The sequence below is a fragment of the Anguilla anguilla genome, chromosome 13, assembly GCF_013347855.1.
Source record: "Anguilla anguilla isolate fAngAng1 chromosome 13, fAngAng1.pri, whole genome shotgun sequence".
Lineage (NCBI taxonomy): Eukaryota > Metazoa > Chordata > Actinopteri > Anguilliformes > Anguillidae > Anguilla > Anguilla anguilla.
Window position 1 is genome coordinate 15,737,245 of NC_049213.1, and position 24,286 is coordinate 15,761,530.

A 24,286-nucleotide genomic window follows, 5' to 3' on the forward strand; every position below is an offset into this window, starting at 1 on the left:
CACCGTTTTCACCAGGTAAGACAGAGATACACAAGTGGGTGTCATCAGCATAACTGTTTAAGGTAACACCATGTTAAAATTAACTGACCCAGGGAAAACACGTACTGGGCAACATATCTCGATGCATGAGGTCAACTGGAGAAAATGTCACTTTTACGAGCAACGCTATCAAACCTGTGTGTGTGTGTGTGTGTGTACTTCCGTTTGTTTAAAATTCAGTGATTTGTTTCACATCACAAGTGTGAAGCTTCTTAATCCAATTGTAAAGCTGACGCACATGTATGTGTTGAGGACTTACGTAACAATGAGGTATTGTCTAACAAGTTGTTTTTGTCCTCACGATCGAGATGGCTCTGTGCAAACCAGGTGTGTTCAACTGTGGCAGGATGCTCTTTGATTACGGTAGGGTCTGTCGCTTTAACAACAACACGTTCGCACCCATGTAGCACGTCTCATTAATTTGTCTGAGTGTACGAAGGGACAATGGAGCCTCTTCAAAACAACAGCTAGATAGCACTCCAAATTAACCTGTTTATACCTCCAGGGAATGAAAAGCGGTGTTTGCTAACACACCATATAGAGATTAACGTGTAACGGAGTCATAAACCCTGCTTAAAATAATGCTGGTAAGCTTATCGACAATGTGTATCCTTACAAACTCGGTGTGGACTATATACTGCATTGAGGGCTGTTTTTCAAATTGTATACAGTATGTTTCATTGGCATTTCAAATGTTTCATTGCATCTTTTTCCTTCAAATTTTTCTTTCACTTCAGATTGCAATACATGTTGCAAATATACAATGAGCTTATGGAGGTCTGGTTAGTCTATAACTCTGGTGCTCTTAAATGCTCCCCACTTAGAATCATTGTTTAGATGAAACCACTCCAATGTCTGAAAACCTATTTCAACCTGACCGCAATGCATTTGTCCTTAAAATTTAAATTTAAAACACATTCCTATGACTCAAAATTATTTTTCAATAGCCTCTTAAGCATTAAGTATAACCAACACCACTTCGAGTAGTCAGAACAATGGCTACACTCTAGCTGTGCTGTAATTTCATACTTTTTTGGTCAACACACATCGTAACAGCCTCTCACAAGCAATGCCTTGCCCACAGTTCTGCACCGTGGTTCTATTTTTTTATATCACTTGCTATGCATTACGACAATTCAAACTGCCCTCGCTGAGTCAGCAGTCAGAAATAACTGACTATCCATTCCCAAACAATGGACGATCGAAGATAAAAAAAAATAATGTCCCATTAAAAGCCTCTCCTCCTTGTCAAGCAAAATAACTTATTATGAATGGATTTCATCTCGGCCTGAATTATCACCAAGACTGTGCGGCAAAATAATTTATTAGTAATTTTTTTTTTAATGCTTGAGATCAATTGGCTTTCAGCACGAGCATTCATATATCGTCTTGTCCCCTGTAGTAACCCCTCTGCACCTCGACACTCCACACTCAAGCTTCAGCAGGGATGATCTAAAAACAAATGGAATGTCGCAATGGCGGAACTGTCAAGCGCGTCTTGCCGTTGTATGCGGCGTAAGCACACTACATCATCCCATTTGGCGGAGAAGTGAGAAGAAACAAAAGAATGTTCTCTGACATTTTTTTGGCTGGACCGCAACAGCGGGGCCAGCCCTACAAGCGCGAATGTCTGTGAATGACTGACTGACTGAGTGATGAAGTTACACCATTGGTCGGCCGAGTTATGAAGTTACACCATTGGTCGGCCGGATCACGTGTGTTAGGTCCAGCCATATACTAGGTTTTAACCTGGTCTTGTTTTTCATTAGCCGAGGCAAGGCGCTGAAGTGGCAGAATGCAGCTTGATGGACGATCCTTCCCCGCAATGTAAAATGGCAGTGTTTTAGCCGCCCACTCAGTTGCGGAGTGGGACGATGTCAAAACCCAGGACACCTATAAACGATCTCCCGACTGTGAACAGAATATATGCGTCTGTGCCTTAACCATTAAATCACAAAAGATCCCTTGTGCAGAGAATATGGGGCTGCATACAGTTAAATGCAAAAGTATTGGGACAGTCATGCCAAAATGATTGTTTTTCCTCCACTACTGAAATTAGTATTTCAAACCAAACAACGGCTAGGAGGCTAAATTCACGTGTCTGCATTTATTTCATGTGGTTTTTTAAACAGAAATTGAACAATATTATAATAATGGCATTCAATTAGCCAAGTTCAATGAGCATAAGTATTGGCACAAATGACCGTCAGCTGTTTCAGATTCTACACGTTTACCATATTACGCTAATTATTTATAATTGGAAAGCTGTGAGTGTCAGGGCATTGGTTACATCCTTTGGAAGCATCTGTAGAGTCCACAAGTTTGATCTCTTGGATTGCTCTCACCACAATTCTTGACAGTTAACATAACAATTTCCTTAAAAAACTAAAAACAAACTGGCTACTGAAATTTACAAAGTACTTATATGTCTGCTAGTGAAATGACAGTTTGTTGATCTGATTAATGCACAGGCTATAATTTCAGCTCTCTAATGACTCTTAAGCGTTGACTTTACAAACACTGCTTTCACTGTGAAAGTAATGTAGAATAATGGCAATAACCTATTATTTAACAGCCATTCCATAAATTAACAAGATTTCTACAGGGTTTTCCCTTCATAAAATGGTTTCTCATGGTTTGCAACATTGACTTTGTGTCATGGTTCCATATTCCGTTTGCTACTCGGCGTCGTGGTTTGTGCTAATCGACACCTTTTCGTGCTAATCGGCTACTCAGTATCCCTGTAGAGGAAACTGAGTGCTTATTCAGGGAATTGAGTGTGGTAATCTTCAGGACCACCTGAGGGCACTCCGTGATTGCTTTTGGTTATGACCGATTGTTTGCACCTGATTGAGAGAGCTTATATACGCTCATATGAGATCTGTTCTTCGCTTTAGTGTTTACTCACATTACACGAAAGCCGGTAACAGTGAAAAGCTCTCTTAGAGAAAAGTGTGGTAAGGAAAAAGGTATAGGATTTTGAATATAGCTTTTTGTTTTGACTAGTAGTAAGACTTTGGTCCTACTAGTCACTTAGCTTTATTCCTTATTTTCCTTAATACACCTTTTTGCCTTCCTCGTTAAGAGGCACCTTTTCTTTTGCTTTTCTCCAGACTGCAATGCAGTCTTTATTCAATTCTACTCACTCCTTACACATTAGTTTCATTCTCCTGCTGAGACATTTACTTTGTGTTGGGATATTCTCCCTTAGGAGTCGAGTCTTTTCTTTTCGTTATCCCCTCCTTAAGTCTCTTACTGAGATCTAGTGGTTTCCACTTCGGGGGTTAACTTAAAGAAACCCCCTTTTAAATTCACTGTAGTTGCGTGTGGTCATTAACACTTCCCCACCCTCACACTTTGTTGGCAGTCTTTTCACCGTTTTCACAGGACATTTCTTTACAGTGGTTTGAAAGCCCTGATTTTGATTCATATTATAACTGTGTCACCATTTATATTAAAAACTAATATTTTTCCATTCACTCATTAATTATCAAATAAATTAAAAAGACAATTTGTTTCAAATATTACATAAAATTCTCCTTGCAAGAATTTCTGATTAGGCAGCTACATATGGAAAGGCTGACTTGGAAAGCAATTTCCTCACTTCAGTGGCAACACCTTCCCCGAACACTACACCACTGAGCAGATTTAGTGTTGTTTTACAGAAACGGAAGGGTCCAAACAAACAGGGCTTCAGAACATTCTAGATTTAAAATGATTTAAACCAGAAAGGATAGGCCTAAAGGATAGGCCTCCTGTATGAGTGCACAACAGTGCAATAAGCAACTTTCAACAAGTAACATATATAGTGTATGTCAGTCATTAATTATAAACATATAACTGTGTATCAATGATGGATTATAAAAGGAAAATATTTGCAGTATTGATTACTGACTCATAAGAGTCGGTTTTGAATGACTGTTCCAAAAGCACATTATAACTTGTTTTCTTAAAATGAACCTTTTAATGTAACCACAAATGAAATCTAAAAGTAAAATGTATTATTTTAGACAGCATACATGCACTATATATTAGATACAATTATAGCTGGATGCAGATAATGGCATAGATAACACACAAAAATGAGTTTTGTGTCTAAAGTAACACACCAGCTAACTACATTAGTCTAACAGGAAAACTGTGTGTAGATGCCCTTCTGTTCTTTTGACAGAATGTACTGTGAGGAAAAGGCTATATTCTCAGAATGTAATTAAAGCTACAGTAATTAAACAATGTCAATCAAAATACTGCATGAATCCTGAATGAGCCCATAAATGGCTGCCAAATGAAGAAGCGTATTAACCTCAGATGATTTCGAGGAGCACGCCAGTGTCACTCCATGACCTCATTTTGAGGTTTTTAACAACGTAAAGACTCTCCAGATTTTAAACTGACTGAAAGCAAATGTGTCTGGTGGTAGCCAGCGCGCAATACTGAACAAACGTAGCATTAAGCAACTATAGTAGTGCTTTATTAGCATTTTTCATTCTTGAAAACTAAAGCCGGTCAGTAACAGAAACGCTGATTTCTCTCATGTTCATCATGCCTCCACCTACCCTCTACAGCACATTGTCACCAGTCTCAGCCACAAGGCCTGTTACTGTAAGGTATGTGAAGTATCCAAACCCACTTGTTTCTTGTATTTAAGAAAACCACTGAAACAAAGATGTAACACAGTTAACCAGTTATTTAGCAGGTCTACAGTAAATATACCTGTTGCCATAACTACAATTGGCAACTGCTGCAAGCAGTATTCCAATTTTGTTCTCTTTGTAGCAAAAACTTCAACATACAGCACAGAAAAATATACCTCCAAATGGTTAAACAACAAAAAATGGGCAATGTGACTAATGGCCACCGTTTGAATTACATCTGAGGTTAATCTTCATGTTAAACACCTCAAGTCCCCTTTCTTCAATTTTCACTACAGACAAGTTGATACCATCTACATTATTGAATGTTGTACCAAAATAACAGGCTTAGCTTTTATATAGATTGCGGATTTAGGTATTTGTATTCAGATTCATGCCATATTGAAAGCACAGAACAAACTAGTAAATACAAGTAGCTGGATTAATAGTGTGCGAAAAGGAAGAACAGTACATTCAACAGCTTACTCCGGATGTATCCATGCTAAAAGAGGGCCCAGCTGTACAGTGTGAAATTTATTATGGAGTGAATTGATATGTAATATGAAGGGAATAAAATACATTGGGTGTCCTGCCGAACTGTCTCGGACAAATTTCTTTTGGGAAATGAATTCAGTTCTCTGCCAATAGGAACATTGGGGGAAAAGGTTCACATTGATTTACATGTACCTTTTTCTGTTTCTTCATCTCCTAAATGTCACTGCATATATTTCATTGTTGTTTTTCCAGCAGTACCTGTCCATCAGAGACAATTGTCTTTTTTATTTAAGAAATGTAGCCTACATTTGTAAACAAATAAAGAAAACCTCATGTGTAATAAAACAAAATATTGCAATGTAAACTTGTCGCTTCAAATTAAGGATGAAGTAACATGTAATATAATGCAATATTGGTTAAGCAACACCAGCAGCCAGATTGAACCACTTGTCTCCTTGGGTCACAGGATTGCATTATTCATGATTGCATTGGAGCAATACGGATACTACTTAACCCTCTGAAGAGTAGTTTTTTTTTTTTTTTTTCAAAATTCAAAGTCATTGTTCTACAACTCCATTGCTTTTAATTAACAATAGTGATAGCCACATCAGCACTAGAACATTCAGTTAACATTCTAATCACATAAAAGGGTTAAACACAAATGAGCCCAAGATGGAATCTGCATTTCAAAATGAAAATGTATGTCACAGTACATTTAAACCACATGGTCATCTGCAATGCTGCCTCAAGGTGGCAGCATTACACTATGTGAGATGATATAGCCACTTTTAATAAATTACTGTTCTCACTGGACTCTGCAATACATTGGCAGCCAGTCCAATCTAAACAAGGTGTAAGTTCAAGATGAATCTAAATAATTCACTGCCTCCAATTCCGGCCTCTCACCCAGTGCATGCAGGGATAGGCTCCGGCACCCCCGGCAACGCTGTCCAGGATAAGCAGGTATAGATAATGGATGTTCTCATTGAGCTCAATAAATAAAAACACAAAAGAAGAGTGGGCCTAAAATGATGTGATTAACCTGAAACATCATACACAGTATCCTCAGACATTGGCATATGGTATATATTGGTTATACTTCTTCAGGTTATTCTACTTGCAAGGAACTCATACCACAGGTTACATTCTAGTTATTCTACTCTTGCTAGGTAACAGATATGCTATTCTACTCAGACTAGGTACTCAGCATATTCTGCTTATTCTACTGAAACCAGATTTGTGACATATTTTCTGCTAGTTCTACAACTGCAAGAAAAGCATTGATTATCAGCCCCATTGCTTTTCAGTACATAAGACAAAGGAGGAGGGAAAAATCTGAATACTTCCTATTCATGAGCTCATAAAACAGCAAGAAATAGACAAGCTAGTTTCCCTTCAGACGTACACTACAATGGTCATTTCACATTGGAATTAATTATTTAAAATGGCAGCATGTTTACTTAATCACAGGACTGTTGAGCTCCTGTTCCAGCACTTAGCTTGACAGAGGTTGACACAAAATATGAGTGCCACCAATGTCACTGAAACTAATCATTCTCCTAAGATCCCTGAAATCCCACTCGTGTATACTCCAATGCCCCATGTACTCATAAAAGACAGACATTTAGGACATGATTTTCTTGTCAGTGCTGGGGCCACTTCAATTCTTTAGAGACCACCGCAAACAAGTACACATGTAAAAACATTGTGGTCTATCACAAAAAGGCGCATAACTCCCGAATGGGTTCACAGATTTGCACAAGATTTTTTGGAAAGGTTAGTCATGAACCAAAGAAGAGGGAGTGTGCATGAATGCATGCACGTGTGCGGTCGCAGCTACTGCGGATTCGCGCTTGTTCTTGTTGTTTCCATGTCAACCGCATGCCTGGAAGATGTCACTGCAAAGAGAAGAAAGGGGCCTGAATCAATAGCCTCCTGCTCAAGAATATCGAACATATTTCATATATTTTATCACTGTATTCAATTATTACAATCTTAAGTGGCTCTGACATGGGACACAGTCAATAATGATTTTAAAAGGATGTTTTTCAACTTTACAGTTTCTAGCCATTTCCTTTGCTAACTTATTGATGGTGGAATTACGGGATTAGTTACCTAGGTTTGCAAGTCTTCCAGCTGACAATATACATCTGCAGAGTTTAAGTGTGCTTATCTGAGAATTACTGTCCAAAAGTGTCTATATAAAGAAGCATTAGTGTTTCTTTTGGTTTATCTCTCTTTTTATCCAGTCAACACTGAGACAAATATCCAAGAGTAGGAGCCTTTATATGACTTCAAGCATCGTTCTAATGCTCTCATCCTTCGAGAGCTCAAGCTAGTTACTGCTGTTGTATCTTGCATGTATTTCAGGGAACAAATTATTGCAATACATAACATTTTATGTTCTTTCATCTATTTCTTGCATTCAAGCTAATTCTGGTGACACGTATGACTAGGCTCAAATGGGTGTAGTAGTATATAATGTTACAGTGCAATTTGCGTGCAAGTTATTACAATATTATACCAAGTTTGCGAACTACACCATGTGAAAAACTAGTATGCCAATAGTACCTTAAGTACACTACACTATTTAACTAACATATACGTAACGTAGCTATAATGAAAGTAAATACTTAAAGTTTATAGAATTAAAATTCTGTAACGTTAGCTAGTTAGCCAACGTTAGCTAACATCAACATGGTCTGTACTCATTTGGACAAGAACATTAACAGTTAATGATTAACTTGCCCAGCTTTCTTATGGCTGTTGGACGTAGTCGTAAATCGGAAAAATCGTTTGTTGAATAGCGAGCTGCCACGAGTTCGCTACCCAGCTTTCCGACTTTTGTCAAGTTACTTGACATAGATAGCTATCTATCTAGTGAAACCTACTTTAAATGTAGTTAAGAGTTCATTCACAAGCTTTTTTTTTTTTTTTTTTTTTAGACAAGTCGTTTTTATATTTCTTTCCCCTGCAAAGTCTGGCAGTAGAGGTGGTTGGCTTAGTAAATGGTAGTTTGTCACCAAGATACGCTGGTTGAACACAGATGACAGCATAGTAGCTAGCTGGCCAGTATATTACGCTCAAAATGGCGCCAAAGTTTTCAGTTAATCTGGCTATTGCAGGTCACAGCGTAGTCCATATAACAAGCAGTTCACGATTCTGATATGTGCATGTAAATTAGGCCTATTACGTTTTAAAATTTTATTTTTTTGCTTTTGTTATAACTAGTTTAAATATATAAACAGTATAGCCTAAAATGCAAGCAAAGTAACATGGGTTGGGAAGTATAAGGTTGTGCTATTTGGTATAACTTAGCTACCTTAAAACTGACTTCGATTAGGAAGAAGAACACAATAGCTCCATCCATTTCAACCAAATCTGCAGTCCAATGACTGCTACATTTTTCAAATCAAACTTCCTGCAGAAACGTTCGATAATCCGTTGTATCAGCTCACAACAGACAACGTGCAGGTAGGCTAAGCGCTGTAATACTAGAACTAGGCTTAATGAATGTGTTATGATTGATTGAGGGTATTTTAGCTATCTTACTGTCATCCTCTTTTGATATTTTTTATTTATTTATTTTTTGTATAAAACAAACTATAAATGAATAGCTTGTTATAAAGCATTAATGCTTATGTGAACCATTGTAACGCTACATGTTTTGTTAGTCGTTCTTCTGCTTTTATATTTCCATCTTAAAACGAAAAGTTTAGTGCGATACGACCTGTTAGCTATCATAGCTATGTACTACACACTCCCATTGTGTAATTTAAAGGTCATTAAGCGCTTTTGCGGAGCTTGATCGAATCCTGTATCATAGCCGGCTGATTGCTGTTGCATGGAATGCAATCAGAATGCATGGTGACGGCGTAGGCCTGCCTAATTTATGACTGTCATATTTTAAATGTAATGTAGTCCTGAGATATTTCCACCAATGCTACATTATTTTAAACTAGATTTAGAGTTTAAGACGAAATTGAATTGGCATGCGATTGCACTTGCCATGTATAATGTGATTTGTATTAATGGGTCCTGTGTGTACTGTATAATCGGAAGAAAAACACGTTTTCAGCTAACAAAAATGCCAAGGTACTCACACATACTAAGCACTGCTAATAAGTCATTAATTAAAACTTGCAAAATCTAGGCCTGGCATTGAAAGTACTGACATTAAAATTGGGCCAAGTTACAAAAGACAATATTTTGCTATCTTAGCTCACACAAATTAAACAACCTGGCTGTATTCCAAGCAGTGCTACGCAATGTTTCCTAAATTATTTCAAGTAACTTGGCCCTGTTTTTTCATCTTACCATCTGAAGAGAATGTGGTCATTAAAATGAGTAAAATGCATTATTATTATTGCTGTTAAGAACATTGTGTTCACAAATATTATTTTTAAAATTATTTTTCATTATAAAATAAACTGTACTATTGTACTTATATGGCTAAACTTTATTTGACTCTCAAGCATACAGTACCGTGGCATACCTTTGGCCTATTGTTGGCTTTATCTTGTTGCTATGGCGCAATGTCAGTTTTTGGTGGTGAAAGAATATTTTTATGAACTCGCAGATGGACGCTATTGTCCAGTGTGTCATTTGTGGTGTTGTAGTTACAGGTGAGACTGCAGGGAGGGGGTGCTTGTTAAATGGACAAACTACATGACAATGTTGACACTTAGAAACTCTGTATTTGGGGTAGTCGTCGTGTATCATCTAGGCCTACTATTAAATCTCGAACACAGAGTGTTATTCCATTAATAGTTGGTTGCAAGAGCTCTGAATTTTTGAGTTGAGCAATCTCAGGATACCGGCATTCCCAGCCACTAGAGGGCTTGTGTCAAATCATACATTCTGACAGCTAATATGCCAAACTAAGATTGCATATTTGTTCAGAGAATCGAAAATTGTATGCAGACACAAAAAGGGGTAGGGAAATGTTTCTTTGTTAATTTCACTGCCCGTGATGACATGACTTACAAAGAAAATAAATAAAAGATATAAAGAAGATTCCTTTCATATAGGCTACATAAATGTCTAGGTTGGGAAATTATATTTGGTAACTCCCATAACAACGTAACAGTATAATTTTGAAATTCTTATAATGTTGTAGTTTGTGTGTAAAATCATATTTGTTGGGTGTGGGTGCGAAAGCAACCAGTCCTGAAAGCTTTACAGATGGGGCATGCCACTTGAATAACTTGTAGTTGTGCAGTTTTCCTGACACTTCAATACGAAGATGACAAAATAGTGTCCTTAGATTTGGAAATATTTCAAGTTTTTATTTTTATTTTAAAAAATATATTATTTCAGTTTTACTGTATGTAGGCCTAATTGATTGGCCCAGACAGTTTTTGTGTGCGAAGAAGGATTTTTTTTATATATGAAAGTTTCTCAGGGAATGCCAGTTTCACAATGGCTGGTGTGCTGGCATCAATGGGTTTGTGATTTTAACTGCACTTAAAGTAAATCCAAAACTTTTTGTACAGTGACATTTGGTTTCTTAAAATTACATTTAATCTCAACTTTGTTTGAAAATCTTTCCTATAACGCATACGGCCTGAGACTGCCGCATTCGGTGGGAAAAGTTGCATAGCTTCCTGTTTCACAAGAACCACTTCAAAGCAGGAACTCAACAGGACTGAATTATTCTAGTGTATGGTGGGAACATGACAAAAAGTTCTTCATGTCAGATCTCTTGAAAATTTCAAGCAGGATGTCAATACGTGATTTAACCTTTGTTCTGTCTAGCACGATATTTGCTGCTACGCCACATCCGTTCATTGAGACTCAAAGCAAAAACAAATTCCAGGCTCAAAGCAATAACAAATGTCAGTGTAACTGAAACTCTTCTCGTTCATAGTCAGACAGAATTGTAATATTTCTGCTATCTAAACCATGCCTCTGTGGTCTTTGGGAGTGAAGAGTTCGCATTTTTAACTGAAGGAAAGATGTACTGGCGCAAAACAAACTGGTATATATATATATATATATATATATATATATAATATTGAAGCATAACATTGCTGGACAAGTTCCTTGGAGTTACTTAAAGTGTATGCATTGGTACCACTGCAACAGGCATTGTGGAGATGGCAAAATGTCTAAAAGTGTAAAATGTCCTTTATCACACACAGAACAGGCCAATAAAAAACAGAAAACAATGTATTAATATACAAAGCTGTATATTAATACATACCCCCCTCGCCCCCACCTCCATATTGTTTTATATGAGTTGTTGCCCACTAAATAGAACCTTTTGTCTCATATTTATCCAATAGAGAATGAATGAACTGAATTCAGCTGGATTGGACTCTGGAGTGAAGGGCCAGCAACATGAGGAGAAATGCGACGGCCTGAGGTCCAGCTTCCAGAAATTAGTGTCCTCAAAGCTGAGTGACGAGGCCCTGAGTGGCTACCGAAGGAAGCTGGAAACCCTGAAAAAGTGCTCCTTTTATGTCAAGATTACCTGCAAAGACCCGCCTCAGAGCGACCAGGGCTCCACCTTTTCTGTCCAGAATCTGATCGACCGTGGTAAGTTCCAGCAGCTGAAGAAATTTGGCAACGGCCAGGCAAAGATCCAGCTGTGCCTACTGGAGGAGCTCTTGGAGCAAGTCTCGAGAGAGAAGGACGAGGTCGTCGCCATCATAGACACCTACGATGAGGCCGCTTTCACTCGGGAGCATGACACCGTTCAGAAGAAGCTGGCTCAGGTTAACGCGGCCCTCCTGGACTTCAACTCGGCGCTCGATCCTGGGCCTCTGCACTTCAAGCACCGGCTCATCATGGAGCCGGCCAGCACCCTGGCTCTGCAGATCCAGCTGGACCTCGTCACCAGAATGCCGGTGTTTTTCGACCGGTCCACCTCGGTGGCGCTGACAAAGACCGTCCGACTCTACTGGCACGTGGCGGGACCAGAGCGGTGCGAGGTTGGGGTGAAGTATGAGGTCCACTACAAGCTCTGCCCAGATGAAGCGGCGGACACTCCAGCATGCGAAGATGAGCATCAGCCAGACGAGGAGCCGGGCATGTCCCCCGGGGAAGTTTCCGGAGGACCTATCATTTCAGAAGAGGCCCGCCAGCTGGTAATTATCACTTGCTCAAATAGCGTTAAGATCAACGGCTTGCTTCCAGACAGGAGCTATGAGTTTACTGTCAAAAGAGCCGATTCCTTCTGCTGGGTATATGGCTCATGGAGAGATACCATTGTCCTCAAGACTTTACCTCGTCCTGCGGGTTCTACCAATCATAAAAAAAAGAGGTGGGTTTACTACTTCTAAATAAAAATTACATTTATAATAAAATAATAATGAACTGCATTTATATTAATTTTCATCTGTTTGAAGGACCTCTAAAATCATTGTATAGTGTAAGTGAGATTGAGATTGTAAAAACACACAATGAACCCAGAGTTTTTTTTTTTTTTTCTTCCTTTGTAAAACTGGCATATATGTTTTCTGAGGAGAACCCCCCTATTGCATTACATGGAACGAAACATTTGATATTGCCTCCATGATAAATACATACAGTACTATTGAGAGGCCCAGAGTGTGTTTATTGATAAAACGAGTGGAGAAAAGTATTCGGTTTGGTCTTTTATGCATTTCAAATTATGCTGGTGAGGAACGTTGACTTGTCATCCTGGAGGATTTAGCTCTATAGTTTCCCTGGGGTTAATTACGCAAGATGGTACAGCACTGTGAAGGAAGGCCACACACTCATTGTGTAAATTCATAAATACCCACGCATGCCAAGTCCCAATACTTACTAAGGCTTAGTCCTGGGTGAAAGATCAATCTTCATTGCTGACGTGAATGCTCCCATGTAGTAGGGTAAACATTTTTTTGAGCAGATAAACAGAGTAATTCCCTTTCCATTCCATTTGTCTAGCGTTGTAATAGTGCAGCAGCATTTTTATTTTATTTTATTTGCTTTAAATTTTGTTTGTAGCACAAATGTGGCATAAGCAAGCTGTCATTACATCACGCTTTGTCCAAATAAGCTTTTTGGATTCAAATCCACACCACAGCTGTCCTGCCTGTTTGCATTTTTGTTAGCTTCCATGGAAATACCCTTCTGACTTTACAACCCGTTGTTACTTACCTTATTACCTTCACACCCATTTTACAATCAACGTTTGCCCCTACCATAAATTCTTTGGTCAGATATTATCACACATTCAAATTCAGTCATCTAGATGCAGCAATAGTTTTTCTTTTCATTCTTTCAAAACATGAATTTCTAACATAATCTTGAACTTTTTTCAGAAACTGAAGAACACATGCTACTACAGACTTACTGAAGGAAAGTCACACTTATTTGGAGTTGTTTGTGAAAGTGTTCACTAAAAGAATGTGCTGGGCTCCCTCAACACCATTCACAGTTGAGCCCCTATATGTTGCCCAGCACCAGTTTCTAGACAGTCTTAGCTTCCATGATTCATGTTATAGTAAAATAGGGAGGTGACTGCAATCTTTACTGGTCATATACACCTACATGTAGGTGGTTTCAGAACTTGTTCAGAGTCGTGAGTAACATGGGGTTAGGTTTCTGGGAAATAGGCTTTTTCAAGAAACGTATCAGCATCCACCATTTCCTTCTAATTATTCCAGTTTCCTGTTTTCTACAGGTGCAGATTCCAGTCTACCCTAATGTAAAATGAAAGTTCATTGTGAAGCTTATCTTGATAATTTTTTATGATCATCAATCATAAAGTCTGCATGAGGTGTTGTTTTGAACTGTAGATATGAAAAATAGTATACCGATAACAAGTATAATGGGGACATTTTCTCATTTTAAGAATGTACTGCAATAGCCCCCTGTCCCCAGAAAATGTTTTATTTGTGTTCTTTCATTAACTGGAAATCTTATGTGCTTTGTATATTACACATTTTAGCACATTCACTTCCATAGACAATAAAGGGACAGCTGATTCAGTTGCATTCAGCTGTATTGTGGAGTCATTGAGCACAATGGTCCATTCTTGCCAAATCAGTTATTTCCTTGTACTTACCATGGACATAGGTGGAGCATTCTGCAATGGGAGTGGCTGCAGGACTTCAGAACAGAGTGACAGGTCATGTAATACACATACTTAGGAAACAGCTGCCTAGGGCAACTTGCATACCAACACAAGTACCCAGCTTCCTGACCGTAAAACACTGCGCTTACAAACCAGATAGGAGTTTATTTTTGGTACATGTTCAATAAGCTGTCCATTATGGCATGTGCATAGTGTATAAAAGCCGCTGTTACAGATTAATCATTGGCTTTCATAAGTCCTCTCACTCTCACTGAAGTTTTGCAAACTTGTCTGAACAAAGGTCACCTGCTTAAGCACTGAGATCTTTTAGCACACCACCTGGCCTCGACAGTTTGTTTACTAAAAGATACTGAAGCTTGCTTAAGTGTCTTTGATGCGATACCGCAACACATTACATTGATATGGAGCAAAAAACATGTCATGATATAGGCATGCCTCTGGGGCATACAGCAAAGTAGTCTTAGAAATGCCAAAGCTGTAGTTTATTGATGATTTAGCACAGGTTTAACACAAGTTCCACATCACGTAAACATGTCATGCTATATGTACAGTTGACTTGAATAAATACTGGTATGTTAGTGGATGGAACAATGATGTTACAGTCAGTGTTGGGCAGTAGCGTCGCTACAAGTAGCGGCGGTACTAGTTTAACTACATTTCTCAGTAGCGTGGTGTTTTCTGAATCAAATAGCTTTTCAGTAGTGAAGCTCTTTTATTGATCAAGTAGTGTGGTAGCGTCCACACAAGCTACATTTCCCCAAGCATTTCTGAAGCTCAAGCACAGCGGCGCTTTCTGCTATGGAAGGTCATTTGAGCAAATAACGAAACGTTCTTCCATACTTGCTGTGGTCTGAAATAAAACTGCTAAGGATCAGTAAATGACGCCACCGCCATACACGGACCTTTATGTGTAGCCGACAGAAGCACTTCTGTATGACGGTGACATCACGTACCAGTCCTTGGGCTGATGCCTGGAATACAGACACATGCGAGCTTGAGTTTACTTGATGGAAAGATAGGTATGTAGCTAGGTAAGTTGTTTATTAGGGGTCCAAGCAGCGAAGCTGGTGGAACCCTATTGTATCTGTTAGAATTATTATTATTTTTCGCCGCTAAAAGTGTCTGAGGCTCAGCAACCATTAGTCCTAGAGCAACCAAATTTGGTAGGTGGATTCCTATGGCCCCCACTACTCAGGCACTACAAATCACCTATGCCGGCCAGATAGTGGTGCTATAACAAAGGGTCATACTTTAAAAGGCCATAACTCCCATACCATAAGTCAGATCAACACAAAACTTCATCGACCGATGCATCTGAATGTGCTCTACTTTGCTGTTGGGACCACCTATGTCCGCGATATTGTTTGCCCGCCATTTAGACTTTTTTATTAGTTGCAGTGCGAAAGAGCTGTAGCTCAGCATCTAAAGTGTTGCGACATATAGTAAACTCCTTTACGGCAAGCAGCAAGAAGACATCCATGGCGACGCAACTAAGTAATCCGACACCGTCGGGTCTAGTTTTTATCAGTGAGAGGAGGGTCTGAACTTCATAATGGACAATATTATCTATCTGGACATTCATAAAAATATTCTTTCACCACTCAAAAATCGTATTCCGTCATAGCAACAAGATAAACCCGACAATAGCCCTAAGATACGCTAATTCGGCAGTGAAAACGCTGCTCACTGAATAACGAAATAAACGAGACAAAGTTTTCAGAAATGATACCATGTCATTCTACAGTCAATATCTGGGACTAAATGTTGAATAAATATACAACCTTCCCATTGGTTTTATGCGTAGAGATGTCCCTTTTGAGACTGAGTGGTCATATTGTCTTGGACAATCCGTTTGTGAAATACACGTGCATTTGTGATGCCTGGGTACCTTCCAAAATAGCTGTGTGTAATACCACACCTGTTGTTTACGGCGTTGTCACCCTTTTTAGTACAGTCTGTTTTGATTGACAATTAATTTATTCAGTAGGTGAGAGTATAAGAGCTAAAACTAGAATAGAGACTAGAGAACCATAACCGTAACTATATATATATATATATATATATATATATATATATATATATATATATACTATTTGCTGAGGATACACGGTTCAATTATGTTAATATTAGGTGGAAGTCAGGTGGATATTGCTATGGTAGTAAGGTACATGATTGTCCATGGATGTTAGAATTAAGTGTGCATTGATACTTGAATTAGACAATATACTAAATTGTAGAATTTTATTTATTTTGTAGAGGATCCACCCAACTAAAATGGCCTCCTTGGAATTAAGTTGGTTCAATTTAAAAAAATAAATAAATAAATAGCTTTGATGTAGTAAACTACATTTGCTATGTTGCTGTAGCTTAGCTTGCTACATTTCTCTGGGGGGTAGCTTCAGTGTAGTGAAGCTTCATTTAATGTAGAGTAACTGGTAGCTTAGCTCACTACGCTTTCCAAGTAGCTTGCCCAACACTGGGTACAATGATGAACATTCTGTTTACAGCCAGGAAAGCTGTTTGAACAATCGACTATCCATTTAGAAATACATTAAGTGTCTAGATCTGTCTAAATCAATATGGTAACACAATGACTAAAATATGTAATTTTTATTAATCAGAGTATTATCTGAGATCCACAGATCTTTCATGTACAGTCAGAGGCTGGCATTAATTTTTACTCTTTCTTTTACACGAATGCATGTACAGTCTGGGATCTGATGGGAGGTTTGGACCAGGCAAAATGTGTTAAGGGATTTTCTCAGCGGCCTGTGAATGTATCAGTTGGTTGAGATATGCCCTGCCTGGGAGTGAGGAAAGCCCAGTGAGCTTTTGGGAACAAAATACCAGCTGATATTTTCAATTGTGATACTTCAGTGTCCAAAAAGACATGTGGACAGAAGCACATCTTTCTTTACCTAATGAGCAGTGTTGAAATTACTATGAAACCTTTCCTTTATATCTAGAACAGTAATCATTTTAAATTTACGTATCAGAGCCTGCCTTTATGATAACCTAATATTTGTAACTGACAATAAAAAGCATTAAAAATTTGCTCATATTGTAATTAATCAGTGTAAGTATATGGCACTTTTTTTTTTTTAAATAAATTTGTTTTGTGAAACTAAATATTAGTTGTTTTGATTTAAGTGTTCCTTTAATATGCAAAATGAATTTCACTTACTGTACTGAAAGAGAACCTACACTGTAAAATTGTTACAGTAACTGGTTGCCAGTAAATTACAGTGAATTAATTTACAGTGGTATTACTGTCATGTGAAACACAGTAACCACTACTGTAACTACAAAAAGAGTATAACACTAATGGCTCATTGTAAAACACAAGACTACTGTAAAATCTGCGTAACAACCAAGGACCTAACAAGGCTCAAACTGAGGTCTCCCAGGTGAAAGGCAGCCATGCTAACCACTGCGCTAGAGACAAATTCAGGTAGGTGGTTTGGTAGGAAAGTTTCTTCTGGACTTTCTGTCCGGTCCAATAGCTTGATATGGGCCTTTGAGAAACACTTCTTCAGTCAGTTTTTCAGTTTTCTTTTTTTTTTTTTTTTTTTTTGTCGGTTTTTCGCAGTTCACCAACATTTGCTATGAATGGTTTCACAGTACAACCAATAGTATTGTGTCCCATGCAGAGACTGTAAAAAATATGGACAAAGCTACTGTGACGTCACCCATTGACACTCCGAGGGTCTCTAAAACACGTTTTGAAGCTCAATGGCAGACGCAGCCATGTTGTTGATTTGGAGCCAAAACCATAGAGTTAAGCGGTCTTGTGATTTTTACAATGTGATTTACAGTCCGGTGCGGAAAAGCCCATCAACCTGAACGAACTTGAGGCTGGCTGACTGTCTGCCGTTATGTTTTAAAATATATGCCATGTATACAAAGTAGTTGCCCATAATGCATTGCCATTCACAGTAGTAAACCGTAAAATTATTTCACTTTATACAACGGCTTGCTGAATACTCGATTCTGTCCAAAGCCAAGGGTGTGCATTATTTTTCAGTAAAGGGACACATCAGGCCTTTTAACAGTTATAAACTCAACGTGCTACAAAATTCAGCATTCTAAAGCAGTTAAAACAGCAACATTATTCTTTCGATTTTCAATTGTTGTTACGTCCCGTCCCCTTTTCAGTGTCCAATTTCGCAATTGATGGCAACGTTGAATCATGGTTCTAGTTGCTGGCTTCATTTAGGAATGCCAACAATCCGGCAAAATACGGAATCGTCCCTTATTTTGACAGTAGAATAGGCATTCCATATTTAAGTCATGGCTACGGGGCGCATTTTCATCCGTATCTTTGTAAACGATCACATTAAGGGCGACATAGCTCAGGAGGTAAGACCGATTGTCTGGCAGTCGGAGGGTTGCCGGTTCAAACCCCGCCCTGGGCATGTCGAAGTGTCCTTGAGCAAGACACCTAACCCCTAACTGCTCTGGCGAATGAGAGGCATCAATTGTAAAGCGCTTTGGATAAAAGCGCTATATAAATGCAGTCCATTTACCATTTACCATTTACATTTGTAGTAACCGCTGTTATGAATACAGTTCAATAGTTAGCTAGCTAGCTAGCTATCTGGGATAACAAGCATGCTGTGAGATCATTCTGACCTAAAACCCAGAATTTTAATATTGGCTAGGTGACAGGTGACGGCGAACCTATCATAAAGTTAACTGGCATTCAAACCCGGTTTCAGAGTGTCTTGGAAAAACGAATGTCTACACTGCAAGACCGCAACATTTTAAAAAGCAAGACAGAGCTAGGAAGATAAATTTGATTGAGTTATGGTTTCATGTGGTTTTCTTAAATAATGTAATGACAAAAATGACCAACATTGATGCTAATTGTAGGCTATGGTATGAAACGAGAAGGAACTATTTCTCGATGGAATCGTTGTTTTCGTAGAATTAACGACCAGAGGTTTTTGCTTAACAACGGTGCAAATAGAACTAGCCTACCAACTAGAGTTTTGCTTGACAACGGTAAAATAATATGCCCAAACGGCCGCGGAAGAATATTTCACTTTCAGCCGATTAAGTCGATAAAAATCAATAAATATTAAAGTCACCATATATAGTTATTGTTGGCAACCCGTTGTATAAGTGGAATAAACCCCTCCGGGCTGTCCCGTTATTGGAAAATAATGTACTTCGGTGCTGGTTAAGCGACCCTCGGCTTCGCCTCGGGCGCATCACCACCCCAGTAGTAGCATACATTATTTTCCAATAACGGGACAGCACGTCATGGTTTATTCCTTAGCCTACGTATCATATACTGCCCAATATAATGTTAAACACTGTGCCATTTACAAAAATTGCTTACCGTGTAGAATTCTCCTCTGAAAATGGAAACTGCCTTGCAAGTGTTTGGGTGGACATTATAAGCATTTAAAACCGGCTTTGGTGATGTCATCTGTTTGGCACATCCATCCACCCCTTGGGTTTAATATCAATCACTGCTAGGTTTTTGGAAATTTGTTCAGAAATCACAAATTTTAGGAAATATTTTGCCCGGATTGCATAATCCACACTGAACGTTTTACAGTTAATGTCACATTAAGCATGTCAGGATTATAACCACCGTAAGAAAAATATGATTTACTTTTTCTAGGCCATAAAAAAGTCAAACTGATAAGTATTTATTTGTACAAGGAATTCAGTGGCATATGAATGAAACAATAGCAAAAATTAGATGTCTTTCAATAGAATTTTCTCTTATAAATCAGACTGGTGTGCCAAATGATGTACATGAATGTTTTAATAGTCAGAAATTGCCTAATAAATTTATGACTATGTCAACACTTATACAGAAATACACCCTCATCAAAGAGCTAACATGCACTTCACCAACTAAATTTATTTTAGAAAATAGAAATAAGCATTTATATTACAAAGGCCTGAAGACAGCAGAAGCTTAAGCCAGCAGAGACAACTGAAAAAGGACATTTTTCCTTTTAACAAACAACTGACAGGCAAACAATTTCCAAGCACTTATTAGATGTGTAGCTACTTAAGTAGGCATCCTTGTGTGCTGACTTTGAAAGTAACTTCACTTCAATACTGTGGTTACTCACAATACATATCAATAACAAGCATGGGCTAATACAAGTGCTAATTCCCTTTTTCATTTTTGAGTCCTTCAATAGAATACAAAAAATATTGTACAAACATACATGGGCAAACAATGTGACTTAAAGCAAACAGTTGTTCTTACAAAATCATTACTGCAATTTTACATCAAGTAGCAATCTACCATTATACACAGAGATTGGGTTGGCAGGTATGCCATCCCGCCAAGTTACGCTATACTTAACTATGGTTCACTTATATCATAGTTCCTCTGGAATCCATCGGGATGAAGTCAGGCTCGTTTGGTTTACGGTAGATAATTACACCAGCCATGTGTACAACAGACCTCCTTGCTCGTTTACTGATCTCATGAAAGCGCAGAAGGAAGTCGTCGTTGCCCACTAAATAAATTAGCGGGTTGATGGCGCTGTTCATGCACGCCAGAGCTCGGCTTACTTGGTAGGCGATGTAAATGTCTTTAAATCTTTCATCACATGTTCCCTCGTTTTTTAGTATCCGTGTCTTGAGATTAAGGTTTCTCAAAACGTGGTAAGGGATGAAACAAACGGAAAACAACACAACGAGCATAACTACGAGTTTCTGACACCGCTGCTTCAACAATGCATTGACGTTCGCTTTTGAGGCCAGAACCACAGCTACGTGTCCGTAACACCCCAAGATGATGAGCAAGGGAACGCAAAATCCGGTGAATGTCCAACCAACGCTGTATGGAAGGTAATCCGTGATTAGGTAGTCGGCAGTGGTGTCATAACATTTTTCGGAAGAATTCCCCGAAGTCTTGTCAAAGAACATGTCTGGAAGGATTTGAATGATAACTAAGAGCCAGACAATTATACTTATTACCATGGAATGTCGAGTGTTAATTCGTCCCATAACTTTCAGAGGATGAACAATCCCCAGGTATCTGTAAATGCTAATGCAAGTGAGGAACCCGATGCTGCAGTACAGATTCAGATTGAATAAAAATCTGGTTACCTTGCAAAACGAACGTCCAAAAATCCATTTGCCCTTCGCCGCGTAATAAACAACCAGGAACGGCAGCGTGAATACATACAGCAGGTCGGCAACTCCCAGGTTTAATATAAAAATGTTTATGCTCCCAAGTTTCCTCCAGCTCCGACACACAGACTTTAAACCAAAATAATTTCCAAATAAACCAATTATGAACACCAGAACGTACACCGTTGGCAAGAATATATGCGTAAATTTCGTGTCTATCTTTCCACAGTTGGTGTTGTTCATTGTGGTCGTCCCAGAAAAGGTTTAATGTTTTTCTTCATTTATGGAGCCGTCAGCTAAATGCGTTTAGGCATTACTTCTACTGCTACAGGAAAAAGTCCGTTGGCAATTGCCAGGTATTCGTCAAGACTGTAGCACGACCAACGCCTAACTTCCATGATTAATCTATGAAGCGCTTGCTGATGAAAATGAAATCACACAGTGAATATGCTACGCCCACATCCATAACTTAGAGTGCAGGACCACAGACAGTAAAATATGTTAATTAAATTCTTGCCGAGTACATGTGAGTCCAACCGGGATCATTCGTACACTGTAAGATTTGATTCAACACTGAACATTTTACTGTGTGAGGAAAAGTTACATGTAAAAATCAACAGCTTAACATTTCATATCGGGGTAGTTAAGTTAGCACTGAACATCAGTCTCATAATTGCTAACGGCTGACAACCCACATCCTGTCACTGTTCATTTATGAGCATAGCCTACTTACGGGAGTGAAATAAGTCAATACTTAAACTCGAGTTACAGGATCTGGTCGGATTTCCCAGAAATGCTAACGTAGAGGTCACACCTTAATGTAAAACCGTCGACTGAATTATTGCTCTTTTTCACCTGGTAAAATTCAGTCTAACAGTTCCCCTTCAAGTGACTGTATTTGTGATATTTATGTTTTTAGGAAGAAATACATTGACAATTTGATATTTTATAAGAACAAATTTTTCTTAGGGAAAAATGTCTTTCTTGCGGCAGGTCATTGATATTTTATTGAATCAACAATGGAAAATATCAGCTATCAGTAGGAAAATTGCATATGCTTAAGCATACATTTCATATAAATTGTAAATGTATATTAGGCATATTATTTGTTTATCTAAGCAATATATAATACAATACACTTTATGTGGATATGTAAGCATTTGGAGAGTGACACAATTTTGGCTCCAGCACAGTGGATTTGAAATATAACAATGAATATGAGGTTAAAGTGCAGAATGTCACCTTTAATTGGATGGTATCTCCATTCATATCGGGTGAACCATAGGAATTGCAGTCCTTTTTATGGGACCATAATTCCTATGAGGATCATACCCTCAAAGTAGGGTTCACAGGCTGTGTGTGTCTGGCATGATTGCAAATGTATATACATGTATGCACGGCACACACACACACACACACACATATGTATGTATGTATGTATATATATATATATATATATATACACACACACACACACACACAGTCTGTAACGCTAGCAGACACCGGGAAAAAAAAACAGTACGCCGCTCACACACAAGTGAGTTCAAGAGCGAGCCTGTTGCGTTAGCTCCGCATACCCTCTCTGGCGGACCAACCACTGATGGGTGATGGAAAATGCGTCACTAACTATGCGCCGCTTGTGATTTTTTCCCGGGAATGTCGCCACAGACACCCAGTTCTTTAATCATAAATTATTATAATAATAATAATATTAATTAATATAATAGGCTCAATCACCGTTGTGTTACCTAATTCAGCGATAGATAGTGACTTAACAGACATTTATTTTAATGAAAATCTTTGAGATTATTACTTTAAGTACCTTGCTCAAGGGTACAATGGCAGTGTCTCTCTAAAACATATTAAGTCATTAAAACGTAGGCGTGGGTGTTCAGATTGAAGAAAAAGATTTTTAACTATAATAGTGTAGGAACTTTATGAGGAACTTATTTGGAAACATTATCTTCCATGTAAGTTGGATTTAAAATTAACTGTGCATTTCGAGGTGTTCACTCTTTACAAGGCACTAGTGAATACACTGTAATTCAAAGTTTTTTTCCTATTTGGTTTTTGTTTTTCTTTTACGGTACAGGCATACATGGATGATGTAGTCTAGGGGTGGCCAACTCCGGTCCTGGGGAGCCGCAGGGTCTGCGGGTTTTTGTTTTGACCTTAAATACAACAACCACTTACACAAAATAAACCAGGTGAGATGAGTTAACTATGTAATCAACTGCTTTAATTGATCAATTAAGTGCCGAGTAAAAACAAAAGCCAGCAGACCCTGCGGCTCTCCAGGACCGGAGTTGGCCACCCCTGGACTACATCATCCATGTATGCCTGTACCGTAAAACAAAAACAAAAACCAAATAGAAAGCTTGGTTATAATTTTTCACCTTTTCTCATCTTTAAAAAAAAATCGTTGTAAACATTGAACATGAGTAAAGCTTAAAAACAACAAAACTAGGATGGATCATTTTAATGGTTATTGGTGCACTGTGTTAACTTGTTTTCACTGCTTAAACAGTATTATTTCCTCTCTGGCAGTGTGTATTCAGCTACACAGGAACAATAATAATGCATGTTGAGGTCAAAAGGAGCAAAACAGACATAATTGCTTTGAAGCTCATGTCAGGCCTTTCATTTGAGTCACATATTGATGTCTTATATACTGTAGCATGTAGTGTCCCTATGCTGCATGGAATGTCAGAGAACTGCATTGTTTATTGCCTTAACTTACTAAATGCTAAACGTAGACGTACAGGAATTCACCCATCAATAATTGGTAAATTGTCAGACAAAAGCTTATATGACTACTTAACCATGAAAAAATAAAAACACGTAAAGATTTGAATTTGAACACATTGACAAGTTTGTATTATCATATTATATCATATTGCAAGTTCATATTGTCTGAAATACCAGAAAACATTTACAGAACATTCATGATGTGCTCACCTGC

The 24,286-nt window shown here is 38.4% G+C and overlaps 2 protein-coding genes and 1 long non-coding RNA gene across 3 annotated transcripts; 1 reads left to right on the forward strand and 2 right to left on the reverse strand.

Moving 5' to 3' along the window:
- Positions 1-5,693: 5,693 nt before the first annotated feature.
- Positions 5,694-7,987, reverse strand: LOC118210836. Its single transcript, XR_004761918.1, has 2 exons — positions 7,281-7,987; positions 5,694-7,063 (listed from the first exon to the last, which is right to left on the reverse strand). It is a non-coding gene; the product is annotated as an uncharacterized LOC118210836 (long non-coding RNA).
- Positions 7,988-8,137: 150 nt separating this feature from the next.
- On the forward strand, positions 8,138-14,134 carry LOC118210835 (fibronectin type III domain-containing protein 11-like). Its single transcript, XM_035387291.1, has 3 exons — positions 8,138-8,639; positions 11,453-12,432; positions 13,801-14,134. Exons 2-3 carry the CDS (start codon positions 11,456-11,458, stop codon positions 13,826-13,828), a joined length of 1,005 nt encoding a protein of 334 aa, XP_035243182.1. The 5' UTR covers positions 8,138-8,639; positions 11,453-11,455; the 3' UTR covers positions 13,829-14,134.
- A 5,718-nt stretch (positions 14,135-19,852) lies between these two features.
- Positions 19,853-21,965, reverse strand: si:dkey-78k11.9 (P2Y purinoceptor 1). Its single transcript, XM_035386977.1, has one exon. It carries the CDS (start codon positions 21,565-21,567, stop codon positions 20,560-20,562), a length of 1,008 nt encoding a protein of 335 aa, XP_035242868.1. The 5' UTR covers positions 21,568-21,965; the 3' UTR covers positions 19,853-20,559.
- Positions 21,966-24,286: the final 2,321 nt, after the last annotated feature.

Excerpts from the sequence above, each read along its gene's own strand:
- LOC118210835 (XM_035387291.1), top strand. The coding sequence starts at position 11,456 with ATGAATGAACTGAATTCAGCTGGATTGGACTCTGGAGTGAAGGGCCAG. Across the intron at positions 12,433-13,800 it reads ACCAATCATAAAAAAAAGAG|GTGCAGATTCCAGTCTACCC; the intron begins GTGGGTTTACTA and ends TGTTTTCTACAG.
- si:dkey-78k11.9 (XM_035386977.1), bottom strand. The coding sequence starts at position 21,567 with ATGAACAACACCAACTGTGGAAAGATAGACACGAAATTTACGCATATA.